We start from the raw sequence: 21,472 nt of genomic DNA, 5'->3' as shown, positions 1-21,472 counted from the left end.
GTGGCATTTAAACGATGCCCAATTGGCACTAAGGGGCCTAAAGTGTGCCAAGAAAACATCCCCCACACCATTACACCACCACCACCAGCCTGCACAGTGGTAACAAGGCATGATGGATCCATGTTCTCATTCTGTTTACGCCAAATTCTGACTCTACCATCTGAATGTCTCAACAGAAATCGAGACTCATCAGACCAGGCAACATTTTTCCAGTCTTCAACTGTCCAATTTTGGTGAGCTTGTGCAAATTGTAGCCTCTTTTTCCTATTTGTAGTGGAGATGAGTGGTACCCGGTGGGGTCTTCTGCTGTTGTAGCCCATCCGCCTCAAGGTTGTGCGTGTTGTGGCTTCACAAATGCTTTGCTGCAGACCTCGGTTGCAACGAGTGGTTATTTCAGTCAAAGTTGCTCTTCTATCAGCTTGAATCAGTCGGCCCATTCTCCTCTGACCTCTAGCATCAACAAGGCATTTTCGCCCACAGGACTGCCGCATACTGGATGTTTTTCCCTTTTCACACCATTCTTTGAAAACCCTAGAAATGGTTGTGCGTGATAATCCTAGTAACTGAGCAGATTGTGAAATACTCAGACCGGCCCGCCTGGCAACAACAACCATGCCACGCTCAAAATTCCTTAAATCACCTTTCTTTCCCATTCTGACATTCAGTTTGGAGTTCAGGAGATTGTCTTGACCAGGACCACACCCCTAAATGCATTGAAGCAACTGCCATGTGATTGGTTGATTAGATAATTGCATTAATGAGAAATTGAACAGGTGTTCCTAATAATCCTTTAGGTGTGTGTATATAGTTAACTATATAATGCGTATTTGATATAAATAAGACACGTAGTCAAATTATAACCGAAAGGATTGTTATTGCCGCTCCCATAGACAGTGTGTATTTAACAAAGTATAAACGTTTTGCTAGTACGTATGTGCATTTAAATGTCTGAAACCTAAAATAAACATTATGTGGTTGAAAACACTAAATAGTTGTGATATGTGACAAGCGCTGAGCGCGAAAGCACGTTTGAATTTAAGTGGCACCGAAATGAGGCACCGAAACCTGCGTTCTGATTCGGTCCGGTTACATACCGGTTATAAAGGTACCAGTGCCATATTGCCACCAGGTTTTGGTACCCAACCCTAATCAGAAGTCTACTAGGGCCTGGAACACACTAGACGATTTTCAAATCTTAAACAATTTTAAAACTGTGGGAGACAACAGATATACGGCGCGAAGATGGCGGCGCGAGTAGTTCGCGAGGCTCTGGGTCTCTCCAGATTCTGCAATTTTGCGGTATTTTTCCTGCTCATCTCGGGTCTGTTCGTTCAGAATAGTTGTGCCTTAACATCGTACACCCGTGGTGAGATTTTGGATATTGGTTTGCGAATTTCCGACAGTTTTATGGACAATCTTCGACTCCTTCCTGAGATCGCTAGAACACCCGAGGCTATGCACTCTGCCCGGCCGGGCGGAAGTGCTCGCAGGCGGCGCCGAGATCGTAAACAAAGGCGGGGAATACGCGGTGGTCTGAGAGCTAAGCTAAGGCTAAAGCTAAGGCTTACCCCACATCGGCTCTCTTTACCCAGTATTTTCCTTGCCAATGTACGGTCGCTAGTGAACAAAATGGAGGAGATTCGACTCAGCATCACACACAGCAAGAAACTTTTGAACTGTAACGTCCTAATCTTCACGGAAACCTGGCTAAACGGCGGAATACCGGACACCGCTATTGAGCTAGCGGGATGCCACACGCTCCGGGCGGATAGAACATTAGATGGCTCCGGTAAGACCAGAGGTGGTGGATTGTGCATTTACATTAACAAAGCCTGGTGCACAAACTCTGTTATTGTTGGGAGTCATTGTTCAGCTAACCTGGAGTTTCTCATGGTTAAATGTAGACCGTTTTATCTGCCGCGAGAGTTCACTTCCACCATTATAACTGCAGCCTATATTCCCCCGGATGCTGATGCCAAGCTTGCTATGAAAGAACTTCATGCAGCCATCAGTAAACAACAGACTGATCACCCGGAAGCTGCTTTTATTGTTGCAGGTGACTTTAATCATTCAAACTTAAAGTCAGTGCTACCCAAGTTTCACCAGCATGTTTCCTGCCACACCAGAGGAAACAAAACCTTAGACCACGTGTACACAAACATGGCGGGAGCTTACGTTGCGACACCCCTCCCCCACCTGGGACAGTCAGACCACATCTCTTTGTTCCTCATCCCCAAATATTCACCCCTCATCAACCGTGTGAAGCCATCAGTGAAGACCATCAAGGTGTGGCCTGAGGGGGTTGATTCCACACTCCAGGAAAGGTTTCTACACACAGACTGGAGTGTGTTTGCTTCTCAAGCCACCAGTGGCGCTCACACGGACATTGACTCCTACACCTCCTCTGTATTGGATCATATCAATACCACCATTGACAGTGTTACAACCCAGAAACAGATCACCACATACCCAAATCAGAAGCCATGGATGAACAGGGAAGTGCGACTCCTGCTGAAGTCACGCAATACTGCCTTCAGATCAGGAGATGCACAAGCCTACAGCGCATCCAGAGCAAACCTGAAGAGGGGCATCAAAAAGGCCAAGCACTGCTACAAGCTAAAGATAGAGGGTCACTTTTCCAACTCTGACCCTCGACGCATGTGGCAGGGCATCCAGGCCATCAGTGACTACAAACCCACCCACTCCACCCCCGCAGCCACTGATGTCAACTTCCTGAACGAGCTAAATCACTTTTACGCTCGTTTTGAAAGAGACAACAGAGAAACTGCCACCAAGCTCAAACCCTCAGCTGACCCACCAATCACACTCTCCTCCACAGATGTCTGCAAGTCACTGAGCCGGATCAGCGCGCACAAGGCTGCTGGACCAGACAACATCCCTGGTCGTGTTCTCAGGGCATGTGCGGAGCAGCTCGCTGAGGTTTTTACAGACATTTTCAACCTGTCTCTTGCCCAAGCAGCTGTACCTTCATGCTTTAAACGCACGTCCATTGTGCCAGTGCCAAAACACTCTAACCCGAGGTGCCCTAATGACTACCGCCCTGTAGCACTCACACCCATCGTCATGAAGTGCTTTGAGCGGCTGGTCCTGGAACACCTAAAAGACTCTCTACCATCCACATTGGACTCACACCAGTTTGCCTACCGCAGCAATAGGAGCACAGAGGATGCCGTTTCCATGGCACTGCACTCTGTGCTCACTCACCTGGACAATAAGAACACTTACGCACGCATGCTGTTTGTTGACTTCAGCTCAGCATTCAACACTGTCATCCCAACCAAGTTAATAGCCAAACTTGGAGACCTGGGCATCAATACCTCAATGTGCAACTGGATTTTGGACTTCCTAACTGACAGACCCCAGAATGTTCGTTCAGGATCCACCTGCTCCACATCCATCACACTCAACACTGGTGTACCACAGGGCTGTGTGCTAAGTCCGTTTCTCTACTCCCTCTTCACCGCCGACTGCAAGCCTGTGTATGGATCTAATTCTATCGTCAAGTTTGCGGACGACACAACGGTGATTGGTCTCATCAGCAACAACGATGAGACTGCCTATAGGGAGGAGATCCAGCACCTGGCCACATGGTGCGCTGATAATAACCTGCTCCTCAACACCACCAAAATGAAGGAGCTCATCGTGGACTTCAGGAAGGAGTCAAGAGGCACACACGACACCATCCACATCAATGGAATGGCTGTTGAACGTGTCTCCAGTTTCAAGTTCCTGGGGATCCACATCTCGGCGGACATGTCGTGGACGACCAACACCTCCAGCCTGGTCAAGAAGGCTCACCAGCGCCTCTTCTTCCTGAGGACACTGAGGAAGAATCAGCTCTCCTCGGCTATCCTGGTGAACTTCTATCGCTGCGCAATAGAAAGCATCCTGACCAACTGTGTGGCAGTGTGGTATGGGAGCTGCTCTGTTGCGGAGCGCAAGGCACTGCAGCGGGTGGTGAAAACTGCCCAGCGCATCACAGGGACTCCACTGCCTGCCATCGAGCACATCCAGAGGAAACACTGCCTGCATTGAGCTCGCAGCATCCTCAAGGACTACTCTCACCCAGCCCACAGACTGTTTTCTCTCCTGCCCTCCGGCAGGCGTTTCAGGATCCACCGGACCAGGACCAGCAGACTTAAGAACAGTTTTTTCCCCAGAGCTGTCTCCTTACTGAACTCAAACCCCCGCTGATCCACTCCCCTCATATACTGATAACTCTCCTACCTCACATCCACCTTCACTTTGTTACTTGCACTACCGACTCTTTATTACAGTAACAACTGTTTACTTATTCATTTTGCACTACCACACCGTAACTGGATTATGCTCATTTGCACTGCCGACTGTTATTTACAGTACCTACTGTTTACATTTGTATTTTGCACCGTACTTCTAACTGTAATATGCAATCACTTCCACTGCACTTTTACACTTTTTTTCGGATAGCTTCTGTCCATAATTTATTGCACTACCTTAATCCACTGCCATATTCCTCATTTTAGCCTAACATATCATTGTATACCTCTATCTGTAAAATTCTGTTTATAGTAATAGCCATCTGTATATTATATTATATTCATAGTACATATCCACCTGTAAATTCTGTTTATAGTATTAACCATCTGTATATTATTCACTGTACATATTCACCTGTAAATTCTGTTTATAGTAATAACCATCTCTCTATTTATAGACATATTTATATATACTCAGTACATATCCATGTCCTGCACTTATGCAAACGTTGTATATCCTGCACTTGCTGCTATTGCACTTCTGGTTAGACCTAAACTGCATTTCGTTGCCTTGTACTTGTACTTGTGTAATGACAATAAAGTTGAATCTAATCTAATCATCTAATCTAATATACAGTAAGGGCAGTTTCAACCGATTTTTAGCATTATAATCCTTCAAATGCACACACTAGAAGATTCGTCCGGACCACGAGACCACACACCTGCAGATTGTATAATTTTCACAGTGAGATCTCACAGAGACTCGCAAGATCAAACGTGACTTGAGAAGAAAAACAAATGGAGGGCGTTTGACGATTTTGGACAAAAAGTTGGTTGCGAGAAGCTTTGAGTTGGGCCACACCCCCCAAATTGTTGGGGGTTGCAAATAGTGCGCAAAATCGGGCTTAAAATCATAACATAAACAGCTGTAATAAGAGGAAACACAATTTATTTTTGTGGTATTCTGCAAACAGCGACTTAAACAGTGACTCATGTTGTTCCAAACCCATAAGGCTTTCATTCATCTTCAAAACACAAATGAAGATCTTTGAATGAAACCTGAGAGAAGTTTACTTTGATGTGCTCCATGTATGTGCCTTGCTTGTGTGAGAATAAAAGTCTAAATGAAATCTGTTCATCATCTGAAAAAGCTATCATGTATCATCAGAAGACTTGGATTAAACCACTAGATTCATCTTTATGAACTTTTTGAAGCGTCAAAGTTTTGGTGTAATGGACTTTCAATTGAGGTTTCATTAAAAACATAATTTGTGTTTCAAAGATGAACAGTTTTAATGGGTTTGGAATGACATGATGATGAGTAATAGATGACAGAATTTTGGGGGTGAATTATAAATGAACGATTCAATGACATCAGGGGTCATTTTATAAAAACAATTCATTCAATTCAATGAATTCATAGTGTGAATATATGGTAACACTTTAGTTTAGAGTCAAGTTCTCACTATTAACTAGTTGTTTATTAGCATGCATATTACAAGAATAGTGGCTGTTTATTAGTACTTATAAAGCACATATTAATGCCTTATTCTCTATGATCAAAAACTACATCCCTTAATCCGGGGGTGTCCGGTCCTGCTCCTTGAGGGCCTCAGTCCTGCAGAGTTTAGCTCCAACTCCAATTAAACACACCTGAACCAACTAATCAAGGGCTTACTAGCACACTAGAAACTTCCGGGCAGGTGTGTTGAGTTATGTTGGAGCTAAACTCTGCAGGACAGTGGCCCTCCAGGACAGAGTTTGGACACCCCTACCATAATCCTACCAATTTCTAAACGTAACCTTACTAACTAACTTACTATTAATAAGCAGTAATTAGGAGTTTATTGAGGCAAAAGTCGTAGTTAATAATTAGTTAATAGTGAGAACTGGACCCTAATCTAAAGTGTGACTATAGGCCAATAGTTAGGGCAAGGTCCCTTTACGACAAGTCCTTTTTAAAGTTATTATTAAATTCTAAAGGCATTATTAAAATCTTGCTAACATTAGTTAATGCACTGTGAACTAACATGAACAAACCATGAACAGCTGGATTTTTATGAACTAACGTTATCAAAGATTACCTAATGCTGAACAGTGTTGTTGTTCATGGTTAGTTCATGTTAACTAATGCATTAACTAATGTTAACTAATACAACCTTATTGTAAAGTGTTACCAATTTTGTTTCTAAACGCTCGAATCATGATTTTAAAAACAGCATTTTTCAGCTTGGACCAAGCTAATTCGCACGACCAATCCTAAACGTGCGTCTCAGAACACTGCCTGTTTCTATAGCAACCTGAGCTTCTAACGGCAGTGACGTCATGACTTTACTAATCAACGATTGGCTCTTTCATTTAGAAGGCGTGGCTTATTCACCATATTGGGCGTTGCACTTTCTCCCATTCATAAGTAATCAGAGTGCACCGTTTTCCTATATATAAAGTCTTTGGTTAGGGCCAATTATTAGACTGCATTTACACCAATTTTATGCCTCATTACAAAGTCTTTTAAAAATAATAACATTTATTTTATGTTTGTGACATCTGGAATAATCTCATTATTTGGCAACAGACTCATTAGGATCGTATAAAAAGAGCTGCGTAATAAAAGAAGCACTAAAAGAATCATTAATGGAATTAATAAAACACATTTTCATTGCTGGCAAGAATTATTTATGACAAATAATAATAGAAATTCAATTGGCAAGCGTGGCTAAAGGCTTTTACAACAAGGCCACACGACTTCAATATATTATATTGTTTTATAAATAATAAACAGGATATGTCAACAAATAAAACGCTTGTCTAAACACAACAGGCTTTTCCCAAGTCCTGGCATACACACCACATCCACTTCATGACCTCATCAATGAGTGTGTGTATGTTAGCTTGACTCCCTCCGTCTCTCTGGCACACACACAGAACTGTGCAATCCAATTACAGCCACACTGGCATCCACCGGCCTTGGCACGGTACGCGTGTGTGTGAGTGTTTTCTGTGTATCCCTGCGTCAGACTCTTAAGGTCAGTGTGTCTGGCTGTGTGTGTTTGCCAGGCATCAGGCAGAAGGTGACCCCTCGACCCCTCGTGCTCGTTATGGAGTCCAGACTCAATCTCTTGTTAGCCACTATCGCCTGGCACTAACCGCTCCTGAGCTCTGGCCTCGCTGCCTCACCACCAGAGCGGATATTTTTATCCGACCCATCCACTCTCCTGCCCTTTCTCTCTCTCTCTCCAGCACTCAACCCCATTCCACCTCCCTCACAACCACTCACCTCTCTCCAGCTGCACGTCAGTCCAATTTGGGTCATCCTGCCCCGAGCCGGGACCCCATAGCCACGCAGCACGGCTACATTAGTGCTACATTTGAAATCAGGATAATGGCAGCTCCTCCTGAGACCGAAGACGTCCACGCGAGAGCGTGACAGAAGGCCTAGAGCGACTTGAGAGTGACAGAGTGTCTGGCGGCCATGTTGGAGGCTGAGGCTCTGAGGCGAGATGATAGATAAAAAGTGGAAACGCTATTAACGCCTCGAGATGGAGCCTGTGTTTGCTCACTTCGACCCGATCGGAGAGGGAGAGGGAAGCAACACTCAGCGCGCCTCTTCTGTCACTGCCCATATAAAAGTAGTGGAATCAAGTGTCTCTGACCTCCGGTGATATTTCTTCAGATGCTACAAGAGAGAGTGTGCGTGTGTGTGGCAGAATAAAGAAAAAGCCAGACAAGAGCATGAAAGAGCAGAGAAAGACAGAGAGCAGAACGATGTGGAGAGTGAGGGAGCAGCAGGAGAGCTTGTCAGAGAAGTAATACAGCTCTATTCATGTCATGCAGCCGATGCAGGACTTTTCGGCCTCTTTCCGCACGCTGGGGCATCACTTATGTGAACACAGCAAGTCCAAAAAAAGGGAGTCATGTCTGGCCTGTCGGTGGGTTTCTTTTAAGCGAGCTTCTAGGTCTCTCTTGGGCATCTTTACCGCTCATGTTAATGTCAAAATCTTGTTCTTCCAAGCAGCGCTGCGTGCGCGGACATGGCATGTGGCCGCTTATATTTCTCACCCGGCATTACGAGACTTTAACAAAATGCTGTCCCTCACTACACCGACCGTTCGCTAGTGAACAGTTGTGCCCCGTTTGACCTGTCTAGTTCAACAGCTGTCACGTTTTTTTCTACTCTCTCTGTCTCTTTTAACCTCTACTTTTCTCAATTCCTACCCTTTTCTGCCACTGGACTCCTCTTGACACATTTGTCTTGACATCTGCTGTCTACCATGAGGATGAAGCCAACCTTGTGGTTTAGACAGTTTGTCATGTGCCTGCAGCATTACCCTGGGACAGTGACCCTACAGCAGAGGTTTTCAAATGGGCTCTGGGGACCCTTGGGGGTCGCAAGGAAGCGCAAGGGGGTCAAGCAAAGAATTTGAGATTTTATCAAATGTAATTGTTGGGCTGAGATATGTTTAACCTAAAGGGTTAGTTCCCTCCAAAAATGGAAATACTAAGCGATGAGAATACTTTTTGTGCGTAAAATCTAACAAAAATAATTACTTTATTCAACAATTTCGTTCTATCCTGAGTCAGTCTCCTACGCAGTTTACGTTGTAAATAGTGCAACGTCTAGTGCAAGTCTAAAGACTGGACAGACTAATATATCGTCGCTGCCCGATGAAACTCACGTATGTCCAAAACGGTTACTTTTCAGGAAGTGAAAAAAACCACCGTATTTCAAAAGCAGTTGAATGTAGCGTTGTCATACTTGGTACGGCATCTTTACATGTAACCATATTCTTGCCAGTGTAATGATATAATCCACATTTGACCAAAATTGAGTTTAAATGGACATACGTGCATATTTTACAGTAACGGTGGTCGATACGCGTTCTTCCGATCATTAATTAGAATGGCCAAGTCACGTTTCATATTAACAGAGGAATACGTGCTGGACATTCTCAGCCTCTGGCAAGCGGTGATAGCAGAATGAGTGAGGCATGTTCTAGAGACAATCATGACAGTAGCATTACAGGCTATAATTTGATCAGTTTGACTAAGAAAAAAAAAGTTTGAATCTTATCAATGAGACAGAGTTTATTTACATACTAGCAAGCAAACTAATCTGTGAAGAACTAGATTAGAACTAAACTGTGGAGAGCTTCAATGTCGTACTTTCGGCTTTCCAGTGCTGAGCTTCGATGAAACTTCACGAGACCGGCGAGATGCTTCCACAGGGCGGGAGATACGCGGCGTGATTGACACCAAATGGATATATGTGAAAATCAGATGACATGATTTCACAACTTTTCATTGGCCATTTAGATATGTGAAGCATACTGTATACAGAAATAAACCTGGACATTCAATCTTTCGAAAAATCTCAAAATCTGCAAAATGGACATACGTGGTTTTCATCAGACAGCGACGATATATGGCAGCGACTATTTGCACTTAAGTGAAAATAATATTTTTTCTTAGCGATAGATGAAGTGCAAATAGCTGTAGATGCTATCTACTAAGTGAAAACAGTGATATATTCTATTTACGCATTCTAGTAGCAGTTTTTTGCAAATATGTGTAAATAGTAATTACATGTAATTTATACTTTATTTTGATACATGCTATTTGCACCTCAGTATTGTTGTACATTAACAGGAAGCAATAATAACAGTGTAAATTATTATATTTATTCAAAATATTAAATGGATGGCGCCTTAATGGGACAATAAAAGCCCTCCCAACACCTACACCTATCCCTAACCCTACCCAATAAATGATTTTATTATTATTAAACATTTCGTTAGGCACTTTATTTCCACATTTAGAAAATGTTCTTAATTTTTATTGAAAGTACATGCCTTTCCGATGCGATTTGTGATGAGAAAAGGGAGAAGAGCGAGTTCGGCAAAAGGCGGATTTAAACCCAGGTTGATTGCGTCAAAACCAAGATCCTTTAGCCTCACGCTTTACTGATTATGCCACTGAAGACGTTGAAATACAAGCGTTTTTTAAATCTTGTTTGGCCCAACCAGGCATTGTTAGGCGGAGCTAGTGCGAATAGAAAGGGTTATTTGCACTTGGTGTGAATATATTTATTATATATATAGGCGCTACACTTTTTCCGTAAGTTGAATAGACTTGGTCGGCGTCGTGTCATAGCTGGGGGCATGGCGTGGGGGCGGAGTCAATGTGGGGGAAAACAGTCCATTCCCCCACAATGTAAATGGATGGGGCTAACCCAGTTTAGCCTGTGTAGAATCACTTTTGCCTCTAGACAGAGCAAGATATATAGAAAAACAGCCATATTGGGTCAGATTGTCCGTACAGAATCTGTGACTGATAAACGACCCAACAGAATCAATGGCCAGAGGTGTCATTTTCTCATCAAAATACATGCTGCTCCGCTGACCCCCATATAGGTATGACATGCCAACTTCATAAATCACCCAGTCTTTCGATGAAGACGTTAATTCAGTGTTCCTGAATTTAATGGATTAAAAGTATGTATTATATACATTTAACGTTTTAAAATGATCTTAAAACTCTTGTGCTATGAATATTGATATTAGGAGTTGACAATATGTTGTCAGTGTCACAATATTATTAGAATTACTGACAATAGCGAAGTTTTTTAATTTACTTTTTTATAGCAACCCATCTTCATCAAAAGTAGTCTAGCTATGTCGTGTAATATTTATGGGAGCAGTTGCATTTTGACGAGAAAATGTACAAGTGTCGTGCATATAATGTGACTATAAGCTTGAAGCACAAGCATGAGACCAGCCCTTCCCATCATGAAATAAAGAAGACTTTTGAATGTTTTGTACATTAATAACCTCACGCATTATATGGATATGTGATCGCTCATAGTGAAAAACTGCTTTAATGAGTCCTGTATGTGACAAGTATGACTTTATTGGCGTTTTGTCAGTTTTGCCATTGCAATTAATGAAATCTCTTTTTTTAATCTTTACAATAACACCAGCATCATGTAGTGCACATGTTTAATTGTAATGGAGGTATTGCACAGGCTTTCGGAATTGATCAACGGCTCCGTCTGTTTATTTAGCTGTATAAAACTTCAGATCAGGGTTTTTTAACTTTCTAGAGGTGCGGCCGGAAGCTAGATAATTTACTTAATAAAGTTTTAAATATAGATATTTTTCTTACATAAACGAATGGCTTCACTTCAGAAGGCCTTTATTAACCCCCCGGAGCCGTGTGGAGCAGTTATATGATGGATAGATGCACTTTTATGGACTTCAAAAACAATTCACTGCCATTATAAAGCTTGGATTAGCCAGGACTTTTTTTAATATAACTCAGATTATATTCGTCTGAAAGAAGAAAGTCATATACACCTAGGATGACTTGAGGGTGAGTAAATCATGGGCTAATTTTCATTTTTGGGTGAACTTACCCTTTAAGGTGACGTAGTTACATTGTACTTACATAAGTACTAAGTAATATTAATTAACTACATGTACTTACTATAGAGTTAGGGTTAGTTATTTGTAAGTATGCATAATTTACTGTTATTACTATAGTAAGTACTTTAGTAATGTAGTAACCTGTAACTATATCACCTTAAAATAAAGTTACCAAACACACACACACACACACACACACACACACACACACACACACACACACATGAGTCTATGTGAGTTGCTGGAGTTTCAGTACATCCCTAAAAAATAGAGAGTGAAGGAAAGAGTAGTTTATGACCACTGAAGAGGGTCACAGTTTAGTCCAATCCACTCAATAAAGAACAAAGAGTGAAATATTTCACAGACATCAGAGGACAGAAAAAGTGAAAGATATAAAGACTTCTGAAAGAGGTGCAGGAGAATATGAAGGAAGTAAAAAGAGAGAGAGAAAAAGCAAACGTGCGAGAGAAGAAAAGGGCAGAGACAGAAGATGAGCTGTAGGGGTACTGGCCAGCTAGAAATGAGAGCGAATGAGAGGGCAGACACAAAGATTGAGGTGGTGGATGAAGTGATGAATAAAGAAAGGGAGACGAAAGATGAGTGGGAGGAACCAGTGGACTCCGGGCAAGAGATAGATGTGCTTGAGGTCAGACGCTGAGAGAAAAAAAGAGACAGGGAGACAGGAAAGAGACGAGGAAGGAGAGAAGACTGAGGCGAGGGAGGAGAGAGGAGGAGAGCCAGCAGATGTCATAAAATCATTCATCAAGCTCCAAAACACTTCACCTCCACGATCCACAAGAAAAGCACTATGAAGGCGTACTTGACATATCAACCCACCGCAAGAAACCAAATGTGCTTACCACACGAGCCAATCGTGCCAGACACGGATTCATCTACTGAAATCAACAGCCCAAACAAGCCCGCCACAGTCACTGTCACTCTCTGTCGTCCAAATCCAGATCTGTTCAGCAGTGCAGGCAGAACCATCTGTGCTATTCCACAACTCTGTCAGTCTCTGCTGTCTGAGTCCGGCTGCTTCCTGTGGCCGAGCTGCTGGAGAGACTCGTGCTGAGCTTCTAACCCAGCATGGCATCTCTCCGAGGGGCTTTGGGCCGCTACTCTGTGCCTTTGCCCGGGCCTTGATGGAGCGTGAATTTTTTTGCATGCCAGAAGAGTCATTAGTCTGTATGGAAAACACTTAAGAGGGATCACAGACACACAATGGACTCTTTTCACAGACTGTGGTAATGCGTTTTTTAATGGTCATCAGCATCGTAAATCCTGCCAAGTTTTTATATTTTCATTTATTTAAAAAAATTATGTATGTTTATGACACTATACTTCAAATTACAAATAAAAAAAACGAGTTAATGCTGTCGTGAGGGTGTTTCTAATACAGCGGCTGTGGGAGTGATGGTAAAGTTAACATCTTTTTCTCTGAAGAAATCCCCCCCCCCCCCTCTTTCTAAGTCTTTAATTCTCCGCAATTGAAGTTTATCCAACTATGATGACTTCCACTTCTGAAAAACACTGAAATACAAAAGGGTCAATTATGCACTGTAAACCCTAACGCTCAAAATAATTCATTAGTTTGAGTAGTAGAGCCAACTCAAATTAATCAGATTAGTTCAATCAAATGAACTTTTATGAGTATTTAGAACTTTCTTTTTCTTTGGAGTTCTCAAAACTGACACACTGAGTTTCATGAACTTGTTTCTTTTCATTTAGACAAACTTAAATTTAACTGGGCTGGGATTTCTATTTCCCAGCATGCTTTGCGTGACATTAAAAAGGGACAGTAAATGGCAAAATTAAGTGTTACATTATTATTTTTTTGAGCAAGGTTAACTTTAAGTGGGAGATTTAGTAGTGTTTAATGTTTTGTTTTGCTAGTTTAGAAGAGTTTCTGTTATTTGGGGTTTTGCGGGGATTCCATCATGTGACGAGCAGAGAATGAGCTTAGTTTGAGAACAGATACATGTTAAATGCATTATATTGCTGTCCTCATTTAGCAAGTGCTTTGCTATATTAATGCTACCAAAGCATTGTGTAACCAATTAGCAATGTGGCCTTTATTGAATGAACTAGTTAAAGCTAGTCAAATTTCCACTACTAAAAATATGAGATTACATTATATTTTTCATTTAAATGTATGAATGAGCATACTTAAATATTTAAAGTTAATTTTTATTACAAAATAAAAACCTGCAAGTTCCTGCTTAAACTTACTTTACATTTCTAAACTTAAAAAAATTGAGGCAACTGATTACCTCACTTTTTTTTAGTTTTGCCAATTTATTTGTGTTTACAATGTAGGATGACTTTCGGTGGTGGGGTTCTGTTGACGCCTGTATAGCACAACATGACAGTCCACAATTTTTAAGACCTTCAAAAATAAAAAGCTAACATTTTTGTAATATATACACTATACCATTCAAAAGTTGATATGTTTTTGAAAGAAGGCTTTTATGCTCATCAAGGCTAGCCTAGAAAGCTAGACGCACCCTAGCGGCAGCAAATCTAATTTGCAGTCAGGGTAGTCTAGCAACTCTCCGTTGGCTTGCGAGCTGGAAAAAACAAACTCTGGTCAGGCCAATCACATCGTGTATAGAGTTGGTGGGCGGGCTTAACATAATGACAGTTATTGCTGCGGTTCCGAGTGCTACTCGTAAACAAAGAAGCTGGCGAACAGCGGTCTTTCGAATCGGCTTTGGCTGTGACTCTGGAAGACTTGGAGTTAAGCTTTTCTTTGAGGAAAGAAAAAAGAACGGCACTGAAGTCATTCTTAAGAAAGGAAGATGTGTTCGGAGTTTTGGCGACCGGATACGGCTAAAGTTGAATCTCTCAACTAGCTCTGCTTCACCTTCTTCAATGCTCTGGTTGGTTGTAGCGCTATCCTATAGCGTGCAGAGGGAATCTGAAAGACAACCGTTTATCCCGCCTCTCGGATTGAGCCCAGCCAATGGTGGCCCTGCCAAACACCTTGATGTGGGTCTGGCTTGTCAGGCTACATCAAGGCAGCATTTATTTAATAAAAAAATACAGTAAAAACTGTTATATTATAAAATACTGAACATAACTGTTTTCTACTGTAATATATTTTAAAATGTAATTTATTTCTGTGATACAAAGCTGAATTTTCAGACTCACATGGCAGATCATACATCATCACATTAAATGAGCTACTTATATAGGGACCAGAATACCATAGACACAAGGGGCTTTCGTAGCGGGTAATTAGAAGAACTTAGTTATAGGAACCAGCCACCAGGGTGTCTCCCAAGAACAAAATGTTCCCCTAGGGCCATTTCCCTGGTTGCATTCGCACCTCCAGTGGGAACTCTGAAGTGATGTAAGCCGGCCGACAGCGACGTCCTTAAACTGCGGCTCTCAACTAACATAAAAACTGGAGGGTGGAGAACACCGTGATCGGTTGAGAAGGGTCTAAACTTCGGTGTCAGTCCATCTATCACTGTTCTCCATGTTTGTGGAGCAAATATAAGTAAACTGTTTACACAGCTTTTTTTAAATAGCCGGGACCGGTGTCTCGTATGTCATGCGTTCGGCCAATCAACGTACATTTACATCACTGGTACACCGTAAAAAAACATTGCCTTGGTTTTACTCAAAAATTTTTTAGCAACTATTTGCATCTGACTTTTAAGTATTTTGAACTCATCTAATATGTGTTTGACCAAATAGACTTTACATGTCTTCATGCACCCTTAAGTAATTTCAACTCAATTTTCCTCATAAACACAACTCAAATACTTTGTGTAGCAGAAACATAATTCAACTTAGCGGCAATAAAATTAGATGTAAAAATAAAAGTGAATACACTTATATGATATGCATTAGTACTATTTCACTATATGTAATAAGCAGTATGCAGTAGAGACAAAGCACAATACTACTATAAACGGTTGCTCACTGAGCAAAGCAATTATATGACACACTGCACCTACCCATCGTCAGCCTATAACATCAGGCTCCACTCGTCACCACCACTCCAACATGACAAAAGCTTTTCTAAATCACAACTTAATAGAACATTAAACAATAATAAGCCGTCTACTTCATTTATTTTGCTAAAAAACACATGAAGATAAATAAATTCAACATTTTCTCTTCCAATTAAATCTCACGCAAAGCATTCTGGGAACTAGAAATCTCCTTACACCCAGTAAGTAGATTGTACACAATAAAATTAAGTTGTGACTAAAAATGTTAATTTGAATATATAATATTGATCAAGCAGCAAACATCCTTGAAACAACAGTCACACCTGATGACAACACTGTTATGAAATTACCTTAAAATGTGAAATATGAGAGAAATTGCTAGATTTAAGTTGCAATATAGAAAAATACGTCGTCACCATGTGAAAAGGGTTCATTGCATCAGGCAAATCCAGCAGTAAATATGTATGTATTTATGTATGTATGTAATAAATGTAACTTAAAGGTCCTGTTCTTCGTGATCCCATTTTTCAAACTTTAGTTAGTGTGTAATGTTGCTGTTAGAGCATAAATAATACCTGTAAAATTATAAAGCTCAAAGTTCAATGCCAAGCGAGATATTTTATTTATATTTTATTAGCGAGATGATGTAAATTTTAAATTATCATCGTGATCATTGTGTCATTTTCATGTTGTAAATTGAGGGAGCAAAAGCAGTATCGGCTCCAAATATCGGCTCAAGAAAATCGGCAGCCCGTATCGTTCATCGGCTAAGGCTGATGAAAAAAAATCGGTATCGGCATCGGCACTAAAAAATCAATTTCGGTCGATCCCTACTACTGATGTCTCTATAAAATCGATTTTTTGTTAGACATTATATGATAAACATTCAACATTACAGTGTAATTGAAAGCTATATCAGTTTCAACATTTACAGATACTGCGCACGTCTTTCTGTCGGCCGTGTGTGTGTCAGGACATTCACAGACAGCGCTTTCTCTTTTGTCTTGTCGCGCTTGAATGGTTTAAAAGCATTAGCATGAATAAGAGCGTGATCAAATACTGTAACGCTAGAAAAAACAGATGCTGCGTTAATTGCATTAAATATTTCTAACACGTTAAAATGAAACAATTAATCGCATGCGTTAACACACTAATTTTGACAGCACTAATTAATATTATTATATTTTAACTGTTTGGCATTCTTAAACATCAGTGTGAATTTAATGTAGAATGAGACACTATATCACAACTAAAAGGGCGTTGAGTCCCCTTTAACCTACAAAGTACAAGTCAATTCACAGAATTTTTTCTTTGTTCAACTTGCACACTGAACATGTGTTGGAACCCTTAATATTTGAACTCTCAAAGTGCACCAGACTGATTAATTTAACTTTAAAATGTACAAAATTTACCCGAACCCCCCCTAGAGGGACCAAGGTTCACCCACCATAGTCTTTCAAAATCCTGTGCGTTCTTATAACTAAAATCGTTCCCAGTTTCCTGCAGTGCAAACACACCAAAAAGTGTGTACTTCCACCAATAGTTATCAGAACTATGAAAATGTTCCCCCGTTCCTTCGCCTAGCACCAGAAAGAAAGAAAGAACTAGATATTTTCATCAAAGGACAAAATGTTGTCCTTCTTAACAATAAAAACCCTGTAAAAATGAACACTGCCTGAACCCCTGAATAATCTGCACCCTGATCGCAGGGCAGCAAGCCCAACCTGCTGGTGTTCAAAAAGAGAGCAGCACAAAAAGGAAACGCTTAAATGCACTACTGAGGAATGTTTTAAAGAATAAAAACCATAGCTCAGTGTCCTAAGACACATAAAACTGCATTCCAAACCCTGACTGCAATTTCAGCGCAAACACAATTTCCATTAAAAGGAAAATAGCTTTCCCTCTGAATGAGAATAATCTATGACCTATGGTTGGTTTTCATTATGCTAATGTCATATCTGGATATCTTCCATTAGCTTTCTAAATGAGTCTTATCTACACTGTATGTTAAGAATATTTAGCTATAATGTAATGTTTTGAAATTGCATTTCACACTCTCATAACGACCGTGTTGGAAGTGATGCGTACAATATTTCAACTATTACCTGTAGATTGACCGTGCTGCTCATCTTGGCTCTCGGGAGGGATAATGCCATACTTGTGGGATTTAGTTTCCCCAACAACTTCTCCATCCAATCCAGGGTGAGCAGACGGTCCAGCCGAGCCAAACTCTCCACATGGAAGGGCAAAAGCAGCACCATGCTGGCCTTCCCTTCCCACAGGCCCAGTTCCAACACCTGAACCATGTTCTCCACGTCCTCATAGTGTCGATATACACCTGGGAAAACAGACATTTGGTGGTTTGGATGTCTTAGATGTGTATGCCGATGATAAATGATCGTTGGGACTTACCTGATCTGTGCATCATGGGAACTTTAGTGTATTTGGTACCCAGGAAGCTGCGCAAATCTCGGCTTTCATGGTAAAAGCCTCGATCCCAAAATCCTAAAAACAGAAAAAAAAAGGACGTCACGACCCGGACAAGTATTCTAACGTCCTGACACAAACTATTAGAGAACATCGAGTACCATCATCATCTTACATTACTCATTTTACAGCCAAACCCATCTTTGGATCAGACATACGTTGAAGCCTTGATGAGTCAAATCATACAAAAGAACATCACAGACACCATGCCAGAAAAAGAGCGAAAGATAAAAGAAAGAAAAAGCAATAGGAGGGGTGCAGGGGAGGCAGAGGCATAGGACGTATTATTACAGCCCATTACACCCATTAAATTCACTGACAAAGATGAGATTCGATAAAGAGACTATTAGCAGTATTACAGTCACATGTTCTTTTGCACAGTCTTTTCACCTTATTGGATTAGTCAAGGGAAAGATAAAGAATGAGAGAACAAGAAAGAGCGAAAAAAGCAGTATCGAGTCAAATCAAATACTAAAGATGATTGCAAGGCAATATGGGGTTAAGCCGGGCCGTGTTATTGTATTTCGCTGCACCAGAAGCACTATATTGCTCTTCAAGAGGAGAGAAGAGACAAAAACACAAGACAGTCGGTGGCCTCTGCAACTCAATTTGAACCTTGCTACGTGTTGTTTAGACCTTAAGCCACACTTAAAATGGCTAAATATCATTGTGTCAGATAAAACAAATGTCAAACTGTCATCGGAAAAAATATGCTGGAGCTTTTTTTTCTCTCAGAAATAACCCTTTTTTTTCAATTGTTTAAAAATAACTTGTCCCAAGGGCACTCTTAGTGAATGTTTTTAAATCACACAGGTGTCCTAGCAGAGTTACCAAAGGGGTCATGACATGGATTATTTTCATTATTTTATGCTCATTGAGGTTCACTTATAATGTTAATAAAGTTTTTGTGCACAAAAACCCCTAATATATATGTGTAAAAACCATCATTTACAGACAAAGCATTATGAAATCATTTATTTACGGTTTGTGATGCAGCTGCTGTCAGATTCAATACAGTTGCGGCTTCATCTTTCAATAAAAGTTTCTTTACAAACTTGTCATTACACTGTGCCTCATTTCTAGAACAAAATGCTCAGAACAAACATATAATCCTCAGACGTGATCCGGGATGCCATTAAAATAAACCCTCCACTTGTTTTTAATGCTGGGATCCTTCTGAAGTCTGTAAAGGGACACGGGCGAGCTGTTTAAACGGGACTTGTCAAAACAAACGTTCTTTCACTCTTCTGGCCAGCAGCCATATCACCCTGTAGCCCAAGACTGGTTTCCCACTGAAGCTAAGCAGGGCTGAGCCTGGTCAGTACCTGGATGGGAGACCTCCTGGGAAAACTAGTTTGCTGCTGGAAGAGGTGTTAATGAGGCCAGCAGGGGGCGCTCACCCTGTGGTCTGTGCGAGTCCTAACACCCCAGTATAGTGATGTGGACACTATACTGTAACAAGCACCGTCCTTCAGATGAGACGTTAAACCGAGGTCCTGACTCTCTGTGGTCATTAAAAATCCCATGGCACTTCTCAGAAAAAAGGGTAGGAGTGTAAACCTGGTGTCCTGGCCAAATTCCCTCCATTGGCCCTTACCAATCATGGCCTCCTAATAATCCCCATCCATTGAATTTGCTCTATCACCCTCTCTCCTCTCCACCAATAGCTGGTGGTGGAGCTGCTGTCGCATCAAGTGGATGCTCCACACTGGTGGTGGTTGAGGAGAGACTCCTGACATAGTTGTAAAGCGCTTTGGGTGAACAGTAGTACATATGAAAGCGCTATATAAATGCCTCATTCATTCTACTGGTCCTGCTGTCGACAGACTCAAGTGTGTGGAGAACATCAGAAACTGAACGGCATCTGTATACTCTATCCAGTGTAGACAGCGTCAGTGATTATAATGGCTTCTCTTTGCTTTAGAAGCTACACTTACTTACTGTGTAAGTAAATGTCAGGAGTTAAGCGACTGAGCGGCAGTGGGCGGAGCCTATGGTGTGATGATGTATAACTATTCATCGATGCCTTTCTCTGGAGGCAGTGATGTGCAAATTAGTTTGCCTGTGTGATGTCAGATCCCGCATTATCAAAATGAGCCGTTTCCGGAGAGAAGGACGTTTTAAGCTCTGAAGATTACAAGATGTTTCTGGGGAACAAAGACCTTTTATATGTCAAAAGATCAAGGCAATTTTGATTTCTCTTGTTTTTTTTAAACTTTGAACATAGACACAATCTAATTTCAGAGAATGTACTTGGATAGACTGAAGAACTTTTCTGATCGATGATGAAGTGCTCTAATGTTGAGTAAGATTTTTTTGGGAGGGAAAGAAATTAACACTTTTATTCAGCTTGCATGCATTACACAGATGCAGTGATAGTAAAATACATTTATAATGTATTTTAGAAAATCATAGATTTTGAAGCCCAAAAAAGCACATCCATTCATCAAGTATTATGGCTCCAGTGTGTTAATAAAGGCCTTCTAAAGTGAAGCGATGCATTTTTGTAAGTAAAAATATCCATATTTATAACCTCATAAACTATCATTACTTGCTTCTGGTAAACCAGCTGCACACAAGTCTAGTTCCTGACCTCTGACCCGACGCATGATGTATTGACGAACGCGGAAGTGCAGAGGATAGAGCAAAACCAAATACCAAACACAAATTAGAAGTCTAAAACGAGAATTTTTGAAGAGAAATGTTGGAGGAGCTTGAGTTTGTTGCCCCATTAGTTTGAACCGCAAGAGGTGTCTACTCTCACCTAAGCTTATGCTACTCCTACATCCTACGTCAGGTCAGAGGTCACTGTTCGGACTGCAACTCAACTTGCATTTGACCGTTACCAGCAGCCAATGATTATGGTTTATAAAGTTATAGCTAAATATGGACATTTTTCTTACAAAAACACATCGCTTCGCTTCTGGGGGGTTATTCCAGAAAGCAAGGTTAACCTATCGTCACACATACCTTGAACTCTCGGTTGATTAACCCAAACCTTGCTCACTCGAGGTATGCTGGTTCCAAAAACACGTCCATGAGTAAGTTCAGACAGCTCAGAGTATGTTAACCGTGAACAGATAAGACATCCTCAACAGAGCGACGAATCAATGATTCACCATGGAAAGAGATTACAACATTATACTTCCTTTTCTTCTTTTGTTTAATGGCGATTTACACAACCTACTTAGTGCACATCGCCATCTATTTGGTGGTTGTGCAATAATTTTTTCATTCTCTTCGTTTAATAAGTAATTACTACTTGCATACCCTGAAAGTTACCTCTATTTTTGGAACCGAAAGTTAAGGTTATCCGCTCACTAGTCTTAAACATACCCAGGTA

The 21,472-nt window shown here is 41.1% G+C and overlaps 1 protein-coding gene across 2 annotated transcripts in view; it reads right to left on the bottom strand.

The window, feature by feature from the left end:
* Positions 1-21,472, bottom strand: part of serpinh2 (serine (or cysteine) peptidase inhibitor, clade H, member 2) — a 45,674-nt gene that overhangs the window by 12,310 nt on the left and 11,892 nt on the right. For both annotated transcript variants that reach the window (XM_079845099.1, XM_079845098.1), the window contains exons 3-4: positions 18,055-18,147; positions 17,748-17,980 (exon numbers count right to left, since the gene is read on the bottom strand). In XM_079845099.1, the coding sequence (XP_079701225.1) occupies positions 17,748-17,980; positions 18,055-18,147 (326 nt within the window). The remainder of the gene's footprint in view (positions 1-17,747; positions 17,981-18,054; positions 18,148-21,472) is intronic.

Source organism: Gobio gobio (assembly GCF_949357685.1).
Source record: "Gobio gobio genome assembly, chromosome: 2".
Taxonomy (NCBI): domain Eukaryota; kingdom Metazoa; phylum Chordata; class Actinopteri; order Cypriniformes; family Gobionidae; genus Gobio; species Gobio gobio.
The sequence above is the reverse complement of the archived record's forward strand: the minus strand, read 5'-3'. Positions and strand labels throughout refer to the sequence as shown.